This window comes from Acanthochromis polyacanthus, chromosome 6, assembly GCF_021347895.1.
Source record: "Acanthochromis polyacanthus isolate Apoly-LR-REF ecotype Palm Island chromosome 6, KAUST_Apoly_ChrSc, whole genome shotgun sequence".
NCBI lineage: Eukaryota > Metazoa > Chordata > Actinopteri > Pomacentridae > Acanthochromis > Acanthochromis polyacanthus.
The window spans coordinates 35,714,294-35,734,427 of NC_067118.1; the positions used below are offsets into that span (position 1 = coordinate 35,714,294).

General features: G+C 40.4%; 3 protein-coding genes and 2 non-coding genes across 7 annotated transcripts; 2 read left to right on the forward strand and 3 right to left on the reverse strand.

Moving 5' to 3' along the window:
- Window positions 1-5,710: 5,710 nt before the first annotated feature.
- si:dkey-109j17.5 (uncharacterized) lies at window positions 5,711-9,980 on the reverse strand. The gene is made up of 5 exons (XM_022222576.2): window positions 9,268-9,980; window positions 8,725-8,976; window positions 8,343-8,602; window positions 7,652-8,255; window positions 5,711-7,182 (listed from the first exon to the last, which is right to left on the reverse strand). Exons 1-5 carry the CDS (start codon window positions 9,415-9,417, stop codon window positions 6,340-6,342), a joined length of 2,109 nt encoding a protein of 702 aa, XP_022078268.2. The 5' UTR covers window positions 9,418-9,980; the 3' UTR covers window positions 5,711-6,339.
- A 91-nt stretch (window positions 9,981-10,071) lies between these two features.
- Window positions 10,072-14,762, reverse strand: ccdc115 (coiled-coil domain containing 115). 2 transcript variants are annotated; one of them, XM_022222577.2, is made up of 5 exons: window positions 14,509-14,762; window positions 13,671-13,774; window positions 13,458-13,576; window positions 13,192-13,377; window positions 10,072-11,588 (listed from the first exon to the last, which is right to left on the reverse strand). In XM_022222577.2, the coding sequence occupies exons 1-5, from the start codon at window positions 14,626-14,628 to the stop codon at window positions 11,386-11,388; spliced, it is 732 nt and encodes a 243-aa protein (XP_022078269.1). In that variant the 5' UTR covers window positions 14,629-14,762; the 3' UTR covers window positions 10,072-11,385. The 2 variants fall into 2 exon arrangements, with proteins under 2 accessions (XP_022078269.1, XP_022078271.1); XM_022222579.2 differs by having other exon boundaries at window positions 13,464-13,576; window positions 14,509-14,761.
- A 332-nt stretch (window positions 14,763-15,094) lies between these two features.
- Window positions 15,095-15,166, reverse strand: trnae-uuc (transfer RNA glutamic acid (anticodon UUC)). Its single transcript has one exon. It is a non-coding gene; the product is annotated as a tRNA-Glu (tRNA).
- Window positions 15,167-16,060: 894 nt separating this feature from the next.
- On the forward strand, window positions 16,061-16,132 carry trnah-gug (transfer RNA histidin (anticodon GUG)). Its single transcript has one exon. It is a non-coding gene; the product is annotated as a tRNA-His (tRNA).
- ebp (EBP cholestenol delta-isomerase) lies at window positions 16,108-19,272 on the forward strand. Of its 2 annotated transcripts, none has more exons than XM_051949052.1 (5): window positions 16,108-16,197; window positions 18,057-18,363; window positions 18,461-18,497; window positions 18,583-18,713; window positions 18,800-19,272. In XM_051949052.1, exons 2-5 carry the CDS (start codon window positions 18,057-18,059, stop codon window positions 19,018-19,020), a joined length of 696 nt encoding a protein of 231 aa, XP_051805012.1. In that variant the 5' UTR covers window positions 16,108-16,197; the 3' UTR covers window positions 19,021-19,272. The 2 variants fall into 2 exon arrangements, with proteins under 2 accessions (XP_051805012.1, XP_022078273.1); XM_022222581.2 differs by lacking the exon at window positions 16,108-16,197 and adding an exon at window positions 16,686-16,855.
- Window positions 19,273-20,134: the final 862 nt, after the last annotated feature.

Below are 20,134 nucleotides of genomic sequence, written 5' to 3' on the forward strand. Positions count from 1 at the left end.
GATGTTTTTTCCCACATTTTGGAAAACATAATAACCTATGATGTTTTATTCCAAATTTTGGATGACATACTAAACTGTGACGTTTTTTTCTACATTTTTGAAGACATATTAAACCATGACATTTTTTGTCACATTTTGGACGACATACTAAACTATGACACTTTTTGTCACATTTTGGACGCCATCCTAACCTTTTTGTGACATTTGGACGACGTACTAAACTATGACGTTTTTTCCCACATTTTGGATGACATACTAAAATATGACGGTTTTTCCCACAGTTTGGACGACATATTAAACTATGACGTTTTTTCCAACATTTTGGATGACATACTAAACTATGATGCTTTTTGTCACATTTTGCACGACATACTAAACTATGATGTTTTTTGTGACATTTTGAACGACATGCTAAAGTATGACGTTTTTGTCACATTTTGGACGACATACTAAATTATGATGTTTTTTACCACATTTTGGATGAAATAAAAAACTATACCATTTTTGTGACATTTTGGACGACATACTAAACAATGATGTTTTTTCCCATGTTTTGGACGACATACTAAACTATGACGCTTTTTGTCACATTTTGGACGACATACTAAACTATAAAGTTTTTTTCTACATTTCGGATGACATACTAAACTATGACACTTTTTAGCACATTTTGGACAACATACTAAACTATGACGCTTTTGTCACATTTTGGACGACATACTAAACTATGATGCTTTTGTCACATTTTTGATGACATATTAAACTGTGACACTTTTTGTCGACATACTAAATTATGATGTTTCTTACCACATTTTGGACGACATACTAAACTATGACGTTTTTTCTCACATTTTGGAGCACATGCTAAACTCTGACGTTTTTGTCACATTTTGGACGACATACTAAACTATGATGTTTTTGGTCACATTTTGGATGACTTACTAAACTACCATGTTTTTGGTCACATTTTGGACAACATACTCAACTGTGACGTTTTTTGTCACTTTTTGAACAACACACTAAACTATGACGTTTTGGTCACCTTTTTTGGGCCTTTTTCTTTTGATAGACTAATTGAGAGAGCGACAGGAAACAGGGGAGAAGAGTGGGGGAAGACACGGAGGAAAGGACCGTGAGCGGGAATCGAACCCAGGTGGCTGCATCGGAGACCAGTTCGTGGTTCACCCGCTTAACCCATTGAGATATACGGGTGCCTGGTCACTTTTTGGATGACATACTAAACTATGACGTTTTGGTCACTTTTTGGATGACATACTAAACTATGACATTTTTGGTCACTTTTTGTACGACATACTGAACTATGACAATTTTTTCCTCATTTTGGATGACATACTAAACTATGGCATTTTTGGTCACATTTTGGATGACTTACTAAACTATGATGTTTTTGTCCTTTTTCATTTGATAGGCTAATTAAGAGAGTGACAGGAAACAGGTTAGAAGAGTGGGGGAAGACATGCAGCAAAGGGCCGTGAGCAGGAATCGAACCAAGCCAGGTGCGTTAGAGACCAGTTGGTGGTTCACCCGCTTAACCCACTGAGCCATGCGGGAGCCTGGTCACTTTTGGATGACATACTAAACTATGACGTTTTGGTCACTTTTTGGATGACATACTCAACTATGACGTTTTTTGTCACTTTCTGAACAACATACTAAACTATGACGTTTTGGTCACCTTTTTTGGGCCTTTTTCATTTGATAGGCTAATTCAGAGAGTGACAGAAAACAGGGTAGAAGAATCGGGGAAGACATGGAACAAAGGGCCGTGAGCGGGAATCAAACCCAGGTGGCTACGTCGGAGACCAGTTCATGGTTCACCCGCTTAGCCCATTGAGCTATACGGGGCCTGGTCAGTTTTTGGATGACATACTAAACTATGACGTTTTGGTCACTTTTTGGATGACATACTAAACTATGACGTTTTTGGTCGCTTTTTGGACAACATACTGAACTATGACAATTTTTTCCTCATTTTGGATGACATATTAAACTATGACGTTTTTGGTCACATTTTGGACAACATACTCAACTATGACATTTTTGGTCACTTTTTGGACAACATACTAAACTATGATGTTTTGGTCACCTTTTTGGGGCCTTTTTCATTTGATAGGCTAATTAAGAGAGTGATAGGAAACAGGGGAGAAGAGTGGGGGAAGACATGGAGCAAAGGTGTAGAAAAGGCTGCTCAGTAAATGTCATGCTGGTCCTTTAAGGGGCGAAGCTTCGACCACCGGTCTGAACTAGATGCAGGAAACGGGAGCAGACAGTAAAGAGAAGAGATGAGAGACAGTTGCATAGTTTGTACTGAGTTATTTGGTTTATGTTAAAGTTCAGTTCTCCAGTCACCAATATTGAAAGTGTGCATAATTACAAGTAAGTGTGCATTATAAGCCTGGTTGCTTGATAATACTTGTTTCACATGCAAAGCTAAAGGAGTCATTAACGCAGTGACAGTTAGCATGTCTAGCATGTGTTGATTTACTGTAGTATTATTGTGTGTCATTTAGACGCTAATACTGTTTTATTTGTGTTCTGTTCTAGACCACACACACACAGACACCCTTACCACCTACAAGTAGTCGTACAAAACAGCAGGAAGTGGTGCTGCAGAACAGCTGTAAAGTTGATTCATCCTCAGTAAAACCCTTCCATCATCCAACACCTCTTCATTTGGAGTTCTAACCAGACTCACCCCGGTGATTTGCATTATCCATGAGCAAATACAGTCACTCGCTTTCAAAAGGGCCGTGAGCAGGAATCGAACCCAGGTGGCTGCGTCAGAGACCAGTTCGGGGTTCACCTGCTTAACCCATTGAGCTATACAGGCGCCTGGTCGCTTTTTGGATGACATACTGAACTATGACATTTTGGTCACTTTTTGGATGACATACTCAACTATGACATTTTGGTTACCTTTTTTCATTTGATAGGCTAACTGAGAGAGTGACAGGAAACAGGGGAGAAGACATAGAGCAAAGGGCTGTGAGCAGGAATCGAACCCAGGCGGCTGCGTCAGAGACCAGTGCGTGGTTCACCCATTTAACCCACTGAGCTATATGGGCGTCTGGTCGCTTTTTGGACGACATACTAAACTATGACAATTTTTTCCTCATTTTGGATGACATACTCAACTATGACGTTTTTGGTCACATTTTGGACAACAGACTAAACTATGATTTTTTTACCACATTTTGGACGACATAATAAACCATGACGTTTTTTTTTTCACATTTTAGACGACATACTAAACTATGACGTTTTTTTCCCACATTTTGGACGACATTCTAAACTATGACGTTTTTGTCACATTTTGCACGACATACTAAACTATGATGTTTTTTGTCACATTTTGAACGACGTACTAAATTATGATGTTTTTTACCACATTTTTGACCACATACAAAACTATGACGTTTTTTGTCACATTTTGGACGACATACTAAACTATGACATTTTTTTCCATGTTTTGGACGACATACTAAACTATGACGTTTTTGTGACATTTTGGACGACATAGTAAACTATGATGTTTTTTTCCACATTTTGGACGACATAATAAACTATACCATTTTTGTGACTTTTGGACAACATACTAAACAAGGCCTTTTTTTTCACATTTTGGACAACATACTAAATTATGATGTTTTTTACCACATTTTGGACGACATAATAAACTATACCACTTTTTTTTACATTTTGGACAACATACTGAACTATGACGTTTTTTTTCCACATTTTGGACGACATAATAAACTATACCACTTTTTTTTACATTTTGGACAACATACTAAACTATGACGCTTTTTTGCACATTTTGGACGACATACTAAACTATGACGCTTTTTGAGCCACATGCTATTCTTTGAAATTTTTTCAAGATATACTATACTATGATTTGTTTTTCATTGTATACTCCTCCCACGGGTACTGCAAGTAAAGTTACAGAACGTGGAAGAATTTACTCTCACAATCACAAGTGCAGACAACGACATGCTAAATCAATGTAAGCACAACGAATGTTATCTGAAAGTCACGTTATTGTTTTGTTTCACAATTAAAGTAACAGGCATAAAGCCAGGGTTTCCAAATGAAAAAATAAGAACAATGTTGCAAATATTACAGTTAAAATGCTAAAACATTGTGTATTTTGTAAATTTACCTTCAGAATTTCAATATTTAGCTAAAGACCCTGCAGTGATATTTATTATGTAAGTTTAGCTGACTAAAGCTTGACACTACACTACAATTTTATGTAAATTTGCATAATTAGTTTTTCTCATTTTCTGTAAGACCCTACATTATTATTAATTACACAAATTTCCTTTACTACTTAAAAAAATGAACACTAAAATATTATTGATCATGTAAATGTTACAAACTAATTTAAATATTATGATTAAGAAATAAAACGTTCTATAAAATACATCTACACTTGACTAATTTGGATATATTTAAGTAAGACTACTATATTATTTATGACTCAAATCTACCCAAATAATTGCAATCTAATATTAATTCAATACAATTTTATTTATATAACACCGATTACAATTCAGATGGTCTCAAGATGCTTCACAGAACCCATCTGCCTGAACCCCTAGAGCAAGCCCTAAGGCAACAGTGGCAAGAAAAACTTCCATTTTAATGGGAAGAAACCTTGAGCAGAACCCCGTTCATATGTGGGGACCCATCTGCCACTGGCCGGCGGCTTGAGAGGGACAGAAGAGGTAGAAGGGGTGGGAGAGGGGGAGGGTGAAGAATGAGAGAAGGAGAGGGTTAGGGACAAGGAAACATAACACACATTGGGATACATGCATGATAAGAGTAACATAGATGACACATACAAAGTACAAGCTAACATTGAAACTGACAAGTTTACTGTTATGGTGAAAGGCTCTGACAATAAATATACTACATGTATAGCTGGTAGAAAGTTGCAAACAGAGTGCAGACGAGCAAATCAAGTACAGTGAGGGCGATGCAGTGTAGATTGGTGGAAATGGGCAGCTGGAAGCAGTGGACTGGATGAAAGACAGCAGCAGCTTATCTAAAGTTATGCTTCAGTGCTAGCTTTTACTTTGTATCATCTATCTTATCATGCATGTATCCCAATGTGTGTTATGTATTTCCTTGTCCAAAACCCTACATTTTCTCCCACCCCACCCCACCCCTCCCCATCGACCTCTTCTGTCCCTCTCAACCTGCCAGCCAGCAGCAGATGTGTCCTCCCATATTAGCCGGATTCTGCTCAAGGTTTTTTCCTGTTAAAAAGGAGTTTTTTTCTTGCCACTCTCGCCTTAGGGCTTGGTATGGGTGCTTCGGGCACAGGGGCTCTGTGAAGCATCTTGGGACAATCTGAATTGTAATTGGAGCTATATAAATAAAATTGAATTGCAAATTATGAAGCCATTTTGCCACACACACATACAAGTCCTATATAATATTAATTTTTTTTCGCCAGTTCTGATGTGTGTGCAAATTTCCATGAGTTTTTGTGCAAGTTTAGGCTCTTAAAAATGTGATTCTTTTAGGTAAAAAAACAATTCCTAACATTTCAATAGGGTCTTAAGCACTGTCTTTGCTCAGGCCGTAACTAGTTTCAAAAACAAGATGCATGAAGCAGGATTAAGCTGAGAAAATTGTGTATACCATGAGCACACTTGCATCAGCAAATTGCACACACCTCTGCGTCAGGAGCTCATTTATTAGGATGTCCCAGTGATGAGGCACAACATACAGAGAAAAAAATCAATGAGTGGATGATGCACTAACATAACATATTGTTTAGCAGTTAATACCTTCCTTCAAAAACAACATCAAACAAATCAATCTCTGTGGCCATTGTAAATCGGTGAAAAAAAATCAGATGCTACAGTATGCAGTAACTGCCCATTTGGTTATGGTTGGTTTGATACAGACAGAAAATTGTCACTTGGGTTAGAAGAGCAGAAAGCAGGGGCTTTGTGGTTATCTGGACACCCTGATCAGGCAAAATAACGTCAAAGTAAATGATCTGGTTAAAGCCCCCGCTGGTGCAAAGCAAGTGGTGCGCAGGCTACGTGTTTCGCAGACAGTAATCTGCACCTACTGTAGTCTGGAAAACCCATCTCAAGGATGGAAACTGAGTCGCAGCGCTGAAATTCTGGCTAATTCAGTCTGTCTCATATCAAATGATGTGCAGTATGAGAACTATGTTATGTTGCAAGGTCAGTTTCCTTAAAGAGGAATAGAGGTTAGTATCTAGGGAGTAACTGTACTGCAGGTATAAAGCCGTAAGACGCTATTTAGGTAAAAGAAATGTTCAACTCTGGTTTCTTAAGTCCATAATAATCTGTAGTTAGCTTTGAGGTAGATGAGCGTCTCCAGGTTCTTTGGTAAGACACAGCCTCTCTCTGGCAGCAGGCAGCGCCCTGCTGTAGTGAAAATGCTCTCCACCACAGTGCCACAGGCGGGTATGGTAAACGCTCTCTTGGCCACCTGGGCAAGCAGAGGAAAGTCAATAGCTTTACGCCGCCAGTAATGCAAAGCCTCCTCATCTGTAGGTTCCTCACGAAGGTAGACGGCCAGCTCCTGTTCTAGGCTCTTAGCCTGTGTGGTGGGTCTCTGCTTGATGAAAGAGAACAGCTTGCAGGGCCGAGAAAGTGAGGAGACCGGTGATGGAGCCGTGGCAGGAGGAGTCTGGGACTGAGGATGAAGGTCAGTGTTGAGGTCTACAGGGCTGGAGGCTGTGGAAGGTTTGGACAACTCCTCTACGAGAACTTGTCTGTGCCAGTCGGGGTTGCTGCTCCATGTCAGCTTGAACTGAGGGTCCAGGGTGGTGGCAGTGATGTAGAGGGGGTTTTCCAGGATCGGGGACAGCAGACGCTCCACAGCCTGGCTGAGGCCGACCAGGAGGGCGGGGCAGTGGGGGGTGGACGTCTCAGAGAGATGCTTACGGAGGCCCAGGACACAAGGCAGAGCCAGGCTGATGGACACATGTCTGTCTGTCTGTAGGTCTGCCTGTCTCTCTCCCTGAACCATATCCCAGGCCTCGGTGAAGGGCTCCAAAGTGTCAGTGAGCTCCCTCAGCAGGACTCTCTCTACTCCACCCAGCGCCAGCTCCCCCGGACCGCTCATCTCCTCCAGGAACTCCACCGAGTCCAGCAGCCGCCGAAGGACCTGTATTAGAACAAAGAACAAATAATTAACCTATTTTTAACGCTGTGGAAATGGGCTCTTGATTAGTTTATTTTGCAGAAACGCCACCATTTCTCAATAAAATTCATATTATCATGTATGTATACTATACACTATCAACACTTTGTTGCTCCTAGCATTTACACTGAATATATATAATCGACAACAAAAAAACACCCTAATGATTTGTTAGGTACTTGTTTACACATATTCTATCTGTAACTAATGTAACTAGTGGTAAAATGGTGATGATGTAATATAATAATATGTCATAGTTGCGATCATACTAAATTGAAATTCATGAATACACACCAGGTCCTTATATCTGTTTGTAGCTACCTTTTAGTGTGCAATTAATAATTCAACTGTCCACACTGCGTCTACATGCTAGAATGTGTGTTGTAATGTATAATACAAACACTGTACATGACTTATTGATATTGCTACGTGCCTTAAGCTGAGCAGCCCAGTCTCTCGCTGCATCGGAGAGATTTCCTGGACCCCCCATCATCAGCCCTGGACCATCAAAGACCTGGTTGAGCTTCTCAGGCGGGACGGCAGAGGTAATGTAGTTGTAGAAGCAGGCGGCCTTGGCCAACGTGGAGGAGAGCTGAGGACAAGAGCGCAGCCCCTCTCTGACACACTGCTCAAGACACCGAGAGAAACAGTCCACCCGAGAAACTCCCAAACCCTGCTCCCACGAGTCCTCCCACTCCCCCTCCTCTTCACAGCCACCGTGGCCGTTCCTGACGCCTTGTTTTACGTCTTCATCACCGTTGTCCACCGCTTCTTCGTCGTCTCCGTCCTGACTGTTGGCAAGAGGAGCTGGAAGCAGGAAACCGGGAAGACAGCACGGCTTTACGGTCGCTGTAGCCAGGAGAGGGTCGGCGACGACGCGGAAGGCTCTCCCCGACACGCCGTGAGAGTGACACACTTCTTCAAAATCTGAAAGCACTCGACTCCCAGTGTTGTCGCCGGTCAGTGGAAGGCACGCCAGGAGGGCTGAGCGCATCTGCCAGTCAGATGTAAGGAAGTGGCAGGTGACACCGAGGTACCTACAGGAGAAGAGAGAGGGAAATCTTCAGTGAGGGATTCGAACCAAGCTGCCATTTTGTTCCTCCTGGTTGATTTTACCTCCTTACCCTGAAGTGGCTCCAGATAAGCCCCTCCAGAGATCCAGGCTGAGACTGAGGGCGTGTGCCGAGGCCAGGGCCTGGCGGGTGGCTAGCTGGGCCTGGTAGGCGTAGGCCGGGAGGAGCTGGCTCTGGATGTAGTGCTGGGGCTCGGGAGTGTAGCGAGGCTCCAGGAGCTGAAGCAACTCTCTGAAGCCTTGGTTCTCCACGATGGACACCGGCTGCAGATCACGCACGATCATCTTAGCTATAGCCTCAGAGATCAAAACCTAGGAGGAAAAACAACACTTACTATAGGTGATGATTTCATTGACAAACTGTGTAGCAGGATTTCAGAAATAGTAGGACAGCTGTTTTGGAATTTCAAGCGGTGATGGATTTCAGCACACACCTGACGGGGGTCGTGTCTGTCAAACTTGGTCACCCCTCCTCCAGAGCCTCCTCCTGCTGCTCCCTCAATAGTTCCCATTCCTCCAACATTCCCTCCTCCTCCTCCTCCTCCACCTCCTCCAGCACTGATGGGAAGAGCGTAGCGGGCATTCCCTCCGTTGGTGGTGAAACTGTGCAGGGAAGCGGAGGAGTAGCCCTCTCGTTTCATATCCTTCCTTTTCACAAAGTCATCATACATAGCCTGGTGCTTCCGCTGTGAACGGGAGAGAGATGTTGACATGCAGGATATTTCATTTTAGGTGTGTTCAGCTGTGACATGTGTACATTTCTATAGGAGAAGGTACAGTATGGGTAAAACCCCCCCACCCACCAGCCTCCTTTGCAGAGAAGCAACAGACTGTCTGTTCATACAGCTGACCCTCCAACATGCACAGAGAGACGCTGCAGAAACAGCTGATGCTGACAGAACTATGAGAGGACTGATAATGAGAGTTAAACCTGTGCGTCAGCAGCCACATGTAGCATTACATTTGGAAATCATTACCTTGAGATGCGTTACGAAGTTGGACGTGACGCTCCGCTTCGCCTGGATTCTGGTGCCACAAGCCTTGCAGTTGGACTCGATTTTGCCATTTTCGCCCTCGAACACAATATTAAAGTAATCCAGAATGGACACCTTGGAGACTGACGCCATTGGAGCGATCGGGTCCTCTGCTCCGGAGTGGAAATCAACTTGCGATCAAGGGCAATTGAGTCTGAGGCATCAATCTCACCTCGCCTCCGATCATGAGCGCAGGCCAGAGTGTTTACTTCCCAATCTCCTTATCAAGACATCCACACAGACACACACATACAAAAAATGTTGCTGCGCAGACAAAAGGGGGCAAAAAATGATTTCATGCAGGAGTTGCGTCGCTTGCAGGTCCAAAAATCGACCACGATCTGGCTACACGGGCTGCTGCGGATGTCTGGAAACATCAATAATAGAATAGTGAGGCCACATCCGTCGCTTTCTGCGCTCCCATCCGCCGCTCGGACGCAAGTGACGGGGAGGCTGAGCGCTGCGTTTCACGGAGGCACAGATTCTAACCGGAGCAGGAAGTCCACACAATAAACGGGACTTTCGTTTCCCATTTCGACAGTTCCCGGTAATGTTCGGCTGTCCCCCGTCAAGTTGCTCGCACCGGGAGGGTGGTGGCGCCCGGTCAAATGTTTTCAATTATCTTCTGTCGTTATAATGAGGCCACGGAGTTTCTCCTCATGTCGAAGCGTTTCCGACAGGATTTGAAATGAAAACTGGATTGCTGTTTCGTTATTAATTCAAAATGATTCATGCTTAAGTCGCAGATATTTAAAATCAAGCATTATTTATTGCAGTTCTGTAGAGCAAAAAACAAATAACAGCACTGACACAATGCAATGGTTGCTATTTGGAACAATAGTTTTAAAAAGTTAATGACTAATAAGTAATATTGTATTAATAAGTCATTTACTGTTTCTGTTGTAAATTATGTTAAAAATCATTAAACATAAGAAGATGGTCATTTCTGTCTGTTTGTACCTCTTAAAGGTTGATTTAAAGTTTCCTTGCACAAACGGACACTACAACAAACTAATAAAAAGCCGAAATCCAGTAAACAAACAACATTTTAAAAATAAGAAAATAGTAAGCATAGCAAACATCAAATAAAATCATATTAGATATCCCACAGGGAAAAATTACTTAAAGAAAATATGACATGAAACACCTGTAATGCAATAAAAGACATGACAATTAATGGTGAAATGAAATGTCATTATAGTCACTTTAATATAAAAAACTATTTTCAGTTATTTCACAAATGATTGGTTAATGTATCTTTAATTTATAATTGTTTGTGAACACCATTTTTATTCATTTGATATTGAACATTTGGGATGCATTAATCTGGAAAAGGGCTGCAGAGGTTTGGAGCCTAAATCTATTAAATGATAACATTTCTTAAAGGATTACTGACACGTGTAACTTTATTATTACCAGATGAACAGCTTTCTACAAGCTGCCAACAATGAAACTGAAGCAGACTTGAAAAGAGGCATTTAGACACGACATGTCTATAATGACATAACACAATACCTAGTAAAAGTTGTGGAAATTAATTGTTGATCAAAAGTTATTGTAATTACTTGAATTTCAACATATTATTCAGGTATTTCACAAACTGTTGGTTAATTTAGCTCTATTTTACACAGATTACAGTATGATTATTCATTCCATAACCTTATTTTCATTCCATAACTCTGCAGAGGATCTGGGTCAAAATGCATTCAATAACATTTTTAATGGATTACCAACACTCCAGAATGACCAAATTAATGACTTTCTACATGCTGCCAAACTTAAATTATTTTGGTTTATGCATCATAACGGATCAATTTTGTGACAATTAATACAGTCATTAATTATAACTTATAAAAGGCTGTCTTATCAGGAAGTAGTAGCAGCCATTTATTATAAACACATTTAATTTAGAAATCTTCAAATACACTATGTACAAATACAGCTAAAATAAACCACACAAATATCAGCACAACAGCACAAGATCTGTCATAATCTATTATCAATCAGTCAACGTACGTCTGTATTTCCAGTTCTATCAGGAGGATCACTGCTGATCATCATCTACCGACTCTCTGTGGATGGAAGCTCCTCTCCATTCTCCACCTGTTTTGACGCAATAGAGTTATTTAGTCGACCATCTTGTCCAGCTGAGCTGCTGAGCCGCTCCTCTGCGGCATGTTTGCTTTTCAAGCCGTCCTTCAGCTCCTGTCTGGTGTTTAAAACTGCAATCTGGAGCGTCGCGATCTCAGCAGACAGTTCTATAACTGAGAAAAGATGAAGAACGACAAACAGGATTTACCAGCAGCACACAAAGAGCTGTTCATCGCACACAAACGCATAAAACTATCATTATCTAGAGAAAAACTACAACTGTATTTTTAGATACCAGACCTGGGTTTGTTGTGTACTTTGAGTGATTTATGAAAACGTTTATTTTTTTCAGAAATTTTATTTGATGTAATTGCTTTTGTGAATCATGTCCGATTCTCCAATTTAGACTTCAAATGATTTATACTTCCAAAGACCTTCAATAAATGTCTTTACATGTTTCAAAGCCTAATTATAATCTATATGCCATCATCTGTGCTCATCTGTTGTTGTAAGTGCACACATGCAGCTATACATGTGCACCTGTAGTATTAGGATAAGATCCCTATGTGCTGAAAACTCACACCATTTGGAAAATACAACCAAATACAGGAATATGACAAGTCATAGAATGCAAACTTGAGTTAATAACCAAAACGAAATGTGTTTCCAAGGGACACAAAAGCAGCAGTGAACATGATTTGACGCACACATGTCGATGAATAACAAATACCTTAGCCAGTCCTTGTGTGCATCTCGCCAGTTAATTTGAACTGGAGTGGCTGGTCAGCACAAACATTAATAACTATAAAAAAATATCTGCATTAACATCAGTTCAAATGGAAACAAATCATAGATGTTTTGTATTCGGGGCAGATTATACTGCATCTGTGGTGTCAAAACAAGTAAATATAATTCTCAAATCACTCATGTTTAATGTATTTGCAATATTTTTTCATAACTATGTGTGTGTCTTGTCACAACAACACAAGAAAAAAATTAGGCCAAAATATTTATATACAAATTATGACTTGCATAACATGCTTTTTGGAAAATACATGACTCCTAAAAACTGACATAACACAATGTTTGTATTAAGAAGTTTTTATAACTTTGGACTAAAAACTATGAGGTAAAATTAAGGTACTAAACTAAAAATTTGACTTAATGTTTAATGATCTTAACTTGAAAGTTCAAAACCAACGAAGCAAAAGAAAAAGTACATTTGATCTTTTTGTCTGAATCATAACTTGAGATTAACTTAAGTCAAAAAGACATAAATGCTGGCTTAGTGTATCAGATTTTAATTTAAAATGCACAGAAGCTGTCATTTCACCTCAACTTGTCATAATTTGGACTGTGAAAGAATGGTTTAGATTTTTTGAGTCACTCTTAACTTTTCATCTATTTTTTTCAGTTAATGGTAGAAATGGGCCTCCGTACCTTAAATGTGAGGTTTCAGAATGCAGGCACAAACCTGTAAAATCATATGCACTTTGTATATTTGCATATGACTTTTTAAGTTGTGGTGTGTTTGAGCTGTGTGTGTGTGTTGCAAAGAAACATGGGATATAATGTGCATGACTGTTAGAACAGAGCAGTTTTGTTTTTTTTGGTCTAGTGTGGTTTTTACAAAAGGAAGCTGTCCACGTCACTGGCAATATCTACTACCCTAACTGTGCTGCTATATCCAGAAACAACCCCATACTAGCTTAACCAGAGTATTTTCCAAACACACCCAAGTAAAACATAGATTTGCTTGGACCTGTAATGCCATACCTTGCTTGAACGACGATTGTGCTTGTTTAAGAGACTGTGGCACCAAAATCCCAAACCATTTCAGCGGATCTTGCTGTGGATTATGTTCACTTTTTCTTACTGGGCTCACTTCTGGAGCCTTTTTGCTACTTGCATCCTCACTTGGATCTTTTTCTGTCTTTTTTGGCTTATTTCTCCTCCTGACACCTGTGTAATAAAATAGTATGATCATTTAAAAATGAATAACTAGCTTCTGGCAGACATGAGCAGCTAACATGTCAACACACCACCACCTTCTTCTTGAGGCCCAATGTCCTCTGCAGGTCTTAGATCTTTTGCAGACTCTTTGCTAGACTTCTCCGTTTGTTGTTCGGTGCAGAACTGGACCTCACCATTGTCCTGCATTCTGCCACACAGAAATACAATCATAAAAAAAGTTTCCAAAATTTAAAGAGCACAGTAATTTACCTGGAAGCATTGATTGAAGTCCTGTTTCTTACCTTGCATTAACACAGACCAGCGGCTTCATCTCACTTGCATACTGAAGCACAGAGACTTGTTTGTTGCCCATGGAGTACCGAGCCTTGGACATTGAAAACCACCCCTTTGGTAAGACAAAGTAGACATTTACCATTTTACATAGGCGTTAAAGTGCATGAAGAGCACAGAAGGAAAAACACAAGCCTTCAAATCGTAAGAGAATGTGACATAATGAGAATAACCCAAACTATCAGTAAAGTGGCTGATGAAAAGAGGATTACATTGTTGAGGAAGCAATACATTTCTGATTGAAGGTTAGAGGTCAAAAGTCAAGACAACTGGTGCATAGCCTGGCTCTGATAAACAGATTCATTTGCCTTCAGTAAAAATCACAAAAATATGTGAATATTAAATTCTACTTCAGTGCCAAATTAATTACAAATTCACTTACGGACACAAAGTTGAAGAAACAAAACAAATAATATATAAAAAGAAGTTTGTTAAATGTCAGAAATACTGAGAAACTGCCCAAAAACAATATGCTGCAGTCTTATTTTAGCTTGCTTATTTTATTTTCAGTGATGTATTATACCTATATCTTAATGCTTTTCTATTGAGCACAGTATTTAGTCTCATGATAAGGAATTTTGTTTTCTTAGCAATGTCTGGCACAAGATTTCCCTTCGAGATTAAAACAGTTCTATGTTACCTCAGTCTTAGAAATGGCATCTTGAAAAACCGTGTTTGTGCAGATTTTACATATTCTCAAACACACGGTTATAAAGATATGCCTGAAGTTGGTGTCAAGCCTGCTTAAATGGCATTTACAGACCTACTCTGTACTGTTCTCTGGGCTACCTGCTCTATGAGGGAATTGAGGGTGGCTCGTTTCTCCTCCAGCAGCTCCAGTTGGTCCATGAAACGCATCAGCTTTTCGTCCAGTTGCAGAGAAGATTCTTCCACTTCAGACACACCCATCCTGAGTATTAGTAGCAGCTCAAATACTTTTTCTTTTAACACAACTAGCAAGCAGTTCGACGCTCGACCGTACCAGAAACATACCCTTGCAGGCGTTTAGTACTTCCGTATTGTATCATGTGTCGCATGTAGTCACGTGATTTGCATCACGGGTTCATAAAATTAGCCCACTGCTAAAAAAACAACAACGGGAAACTACGATGGTTAGATATCAGTGTTACAGGTTTGAAAGTATAGCGCTGAATAATTTGAGGTAATTTCTCTCGATTATCATGTCAACCTGATATAAAACCTGCACTGAAATTGTAACAGTACATGTCAAACAGTTAATCTTTCTCTTTTATTGAAGCCACCGTCTTCAAAGTCTTCCTTGTCAAAATCGTACGCTATAGTATATTATAACCATGAAATATCCAGCTGTCATGAGTAAACTAGAAAAGTCACAAATAAGGCAAAAAAGATATTGTTCCCATACCGGGAGTCGAACCCGGGCCGCCTGGGTGAAAACCAGGAATCCTAACCGCTAGACCATATGGGACCACACACTCGTGCTGAAATGGCTGCCATTTTTAAAGGGATAATATGTCATTTTCTACAGTGTATGATTAGCGCAACTCGACTTTTTTATTTGTAGAGAATTCGCTCTTCACATTCGCCCTGCTTGAAGTCTACATCACTGATAGGCCTTACATCAATTGCAAACTCTTTACTACACTGTTGTGTCGTTCAGTGCAGAGTGCGACTGGTCTTTCTATCGTAGGTTAGGTTATTATGATGCTCTCACATTCTTTTAAAGTTTATAGGCTTGTGTTCTCCTTGGATGCTCTTCGGGCATTGTCGCACCAATCTAAAATGTTAAACCTCAATTTTGTGTCCCCAAAGGGGTGGCTTACAATGTCAAAGGTTCGGTAATCCATGGGCAACAAACAAGTCTCTGTGCTTCAGTATGCAAGTGAGACTGAGCCACTGATCTGTGTTAATTCAAGGTAAGAAATGTAAGAAATGTAGGGTAGACAAAGCTACCTGGGGAATTATTGTGCTCTTTAAATCTTGGAAAAGTGATCTTGTTTGAACATGTGTGCTGCTCATAGTTATCACAAACTAGTTACATTTAAAAAAAAAAAAAAAACATCATGATATTTTAGCATGAACGCTCTTAACGTAAATCCAATAAGAAAAGTGGCCAAAACCTACAGTAAGATTCTCTGAAATTGTTTGGTGCCACAGTCTCTTAAGCGCAGTCATTGTTCTAGGTATGCCATGCATGAACAGCACCAAAGAAAAATTCAACCTGGAAACAACGTGGTACAGTTAGAATAATCCAAAGTACGAGTGAAATACTAATGTAACCACTATAACATGGAGAGTAGACCCCTCAACACACTGTCTTAAACCCTTCCGAGCCCAAAGTAGACATGTCTCCCAGTAGCTTGCCGTGATCGTATAGTGGTTAGTACTCTGCGTTGTGGCCGCAGCAACCCCGGTTCGAATCCGGGTCACGGCAGGGATAACATCCCTGGCACGGCTTGGGAAGACTCTTTTTTTCCCTCCTTCACAGAACGTTAACTGGTAATGTATCATAAGCTTAATAGTTCAATCGGTGTGCTGCAAAACAATTTGTTTTATTTAAAGTAGTTAGTCATTTACGGGGGTTTTATGTGTAATAATTGTTGAGATTCAGCTCAGTACGGTAGATTCAATACAGTTTTTTTTCTTTATTGACATAATTCAGCCACTGCAATTGCATTTGCATGAATCATGCTGTTCTAACTGAATATTAATTTCTCTTCCGTTTTGGAAGGAGAAATACAATCAGTCGTAAACTGTAAACTCAGTATCTTCAGTCGGGTAATTCACCCTTCACCGAAATACTTCAGGACTTGGTCCATGAGAAGAGGGGCGGCTCTTTCGAAGTGCGAAACACGCGTTCATTGGTGGTTGCCAACGACAACGTCCATGTTCCGAGATGAAGAGCCAATTACCGACCAGGCAGATCGCATGTGCTACTAGCTCTATGCATGCAGATATTTGATTGGTCGCTGCGATCAAAAGTAGCCGCCCCACTTGTAGGGAGTTCCGCGTTTGAGTGTATCTGCAGTCCTACATTGAACTGCACTGAATCTTGAAACAGCAAGGCATTCGTATTTTTGTATTCATTTATAATAAATCAGAGGGAATCGGAGATCAAACTCAGTGCGACTGGACATCTAGTTTGGCTGCATCACTGGTAAGAACGAGAGACACACTGATTATTGATTTTGCCTGCACAAAGGTCTTTAAATAACCTTTACCCCTTCTAACTTAGTTTACAACGAACTACTTAAATGCAGTGAGCACTAATTCATCCGTTAAACTGACTTGTGCATATTATCTTGAATATCACATTGTCACATTCATCAACTATAAGCTTATAGTAGATACTTCAAAATGTAGTTATTTAGTTAAATTTAGAACTCATCATCAAAGCAAGCAACAACTTACTCCCTGATAATATACAATAAATGTTCAGAAGCAAAATAGCAAATTACAAATTAAGAGAAAATTTTTTGATTTTAAAAGCCAATTGCTCCTACCACCATGAAGAGTAGAAGTTATCGATATGTGGGGTAAATTAATGGAATAGTCTGTATGGTGATCTCACAATGAGCACAACTGTAAAAATAAAAATTAAAAAATACACAAAAATGAGAATGCTTGAAAAGTATAATAACATGGAACTGTAAATGTGTTCTGGACTTTTTAAAGCGATATAATAGTGTAAGGTTTGATCCAAATAGGAAACAGTAAGATATGAGATGTACGGCTATATAGCAGGTAAGCGCTCATAAATTAAATCCTCCTGCTTGTTTTTTAGATATGATTTTAGGTTGTGGATTTGATTTGTTCTTTGTATTGTGTATTCATTTTCTCTTTTGCCTTCAAACACAACAAAACAAAACAAAAAAACAAGAAGTTTTTTTTAATTGAATGTTATGAATGTGCCTTTCTGTATTTTTGTGTTCTTGCATTGTGCATAATAAGTTAATCCACAGGCTTTAAACGGTGCAGGTTTAGTACAAAGGTTAGGTGCCGTATCTGGTCCAGATTTCAAATGAAGATGCTCACAGGGTCTAATCAGACCAATTCCTGGGTAGGTTTTCTGTGGGTCAGAGGCGGAAGAATCTGGAAATCACATCAATATAATCACAATGTGAGAGATAACCTCCTGAAACAGTATTCATTTTTGACAAATTGGTCAATATTTGTGCAATACCTCTGTCACTGACATACGAAATGCTCATTGAAGATGCGTTTTACATAGACATTTTTGCACAAACTTACTTTTTTAATGTTGAATACAATCTTTTAAATTTTCCCCTTATGGTTCTTGTCATGTGGCAATAAATGAAGCAAATTATGCAAGTGCTGATCACCTTGTCTTCACACAGATGATGGACGCCCCTTCAGCAGTTCTTCATCCTTACTGGCCGCGGGACCTCCTGATTCCCACCTACGTGGCCAATGATCGGTCCATGTCAGAGATTCTGGCATTCCTATTTTCTGTGTCTGGAGTGTTTCTGCTGGTGACCTGGTTGATCACCGGCCGGAAGGGTACGACGGGCGGGCTGGGGACATGGAGGCGTTTGGCCGTGTGCTGGTTTGCCGTTTGTGGTTTCATCCATAGCGTCATCGAGGGCTGGTTCTCACTGTATTATGATGTTATTCCAGGAGACCAGAGCTTCCTGTCACAGCTGTGTGAGTACTCACAGGGGAAAACATGTTTAAAAAAAAGTGTGATTGTGAAGTCTTTAAGTGCACTTTGGGTAAATATTTGGTTTACTTTCTGTCACAGGGAAGGAGTACTCTAAAGGAGACAGTCGATACGTAATGTGAGTTCATTTTTCCACATAATTAAAAAAAGGCAATAAAATAAGAATTAAGAAGCTGTGACTAATATTTCTTCTCCCTTCCTAGAGCCGATAACTTCACTGTTTGTATGGAGACCGTGACTGCTTGGTTTTGGGGGCCTTTCAGCTTTTGGACTGTATATGCCTTTTTAACTAACAGGCCCTACAGATTTGTACTGCAACTCATCATTTCATTAGGTAACAAAAGCATCTCTTCTCACAAAGTTCTCAATAAATTCTTGTTTATCATACTTACATTTTGTCATTGCATATTCTGTTTCCAGGTCAGCTGTACGGAGCCGTGCTTTACTTCTTCACAGAGCACAGAGACGGCTACGCTCACAGCGAGCTGGGACATCCAATCTACTTCTGGTTCTACTTTGTGTTCATGAACACGCTGTGGATCGTCATACCATTTGCGCTCATCGTGGATGCATGGAGACAGCTGTCAGCAGCCCAGACACACACAGACAACACAAAGTCGCAGAAGAGTAAGAGGAAATGAGCTGCAACGGGGAGAACAGACTGTGGGACTGAAGGACACTGAGTACAGGGGAGCATAACACACTTTCTATATTTTTTAAATGAAAAGATACAGCAAAAGAAAGAAAGTTTTTGCCACATTGTGCCTGTTGCATTATGTCCCGTATAAATTTGAATATCAAATAACTGCCGATAAACTCAGAATTTCTTTGTTAATGCAGCTTTCTTCTGCCTTACATTTTGTTGTTGTGCAAAATAAATCACGTTTTCTCGATACTTTTCCCAGTTTTTTTGTATTTTGGACAACCCCATGACTAGATGCTTCAAGATACAGGAAGTTCTTTCTTCATATGGAGTCAATTTTCTTCTTCTTCTTCTTTTCCTTTCGGCTTTTCCCTTCAGGGGTCGCCACAGCGAATCAATTGCCTCCATCTAACCCTGTCTGCTGCATCCTCTTCTCTCACACCAACTACCTTCATGTCCTCTTTAACCACATCCATAAACCTCCTCTTTGGTCTTCCTCTAGGCCTCCTGCCTGTCAGTGGGAAACTCAGCATCCTTCTACCAATATATTCACTCTCTCTCCTCTGGACATGTCTGAACCATCTCAGTCTGGCCTCTCTGACTTTATCTCCAAAGCCTCTAACATGTGCTGTCCCTCTGATGTACTCATTCCTGATCCTATCCATCCTGGTCACTCCCAAAGAGAACCTCAGCATCTTCAGTTCTGCTACCTCCAGCTCTGCCTCCTGTCTTTTCCTCAGGGACACTGTCTCCAGACCAAACAACATGGCTGGTCTCACCACAGTTTTGTAAACCTTTCCTTTAACTTTAGCTGAAACTCTTCTATCACACATCACACCTGACACTTTTCTCCAGCCGTTCCAGCCTGCCTGTACACGCTTCTTCACCTCTTTTCCACACTCTCCATTGCTCTGGACTGTTGACCCTAAGTACTTAAAATCCTCCACCTTCTTGATCTCTTCTCCCTGTAACCTCACTCTTCCACTTGGGTCCCTCTCATTCACACACAGATACTTCATCTTGCTGCGGCTAACCTTCATTCCTCTCCTTTCCAGGGCAAACCTCCACGCCTCTAGCTTCTCCTCCACCTGTTCCCTGCTCTCACTACAGAT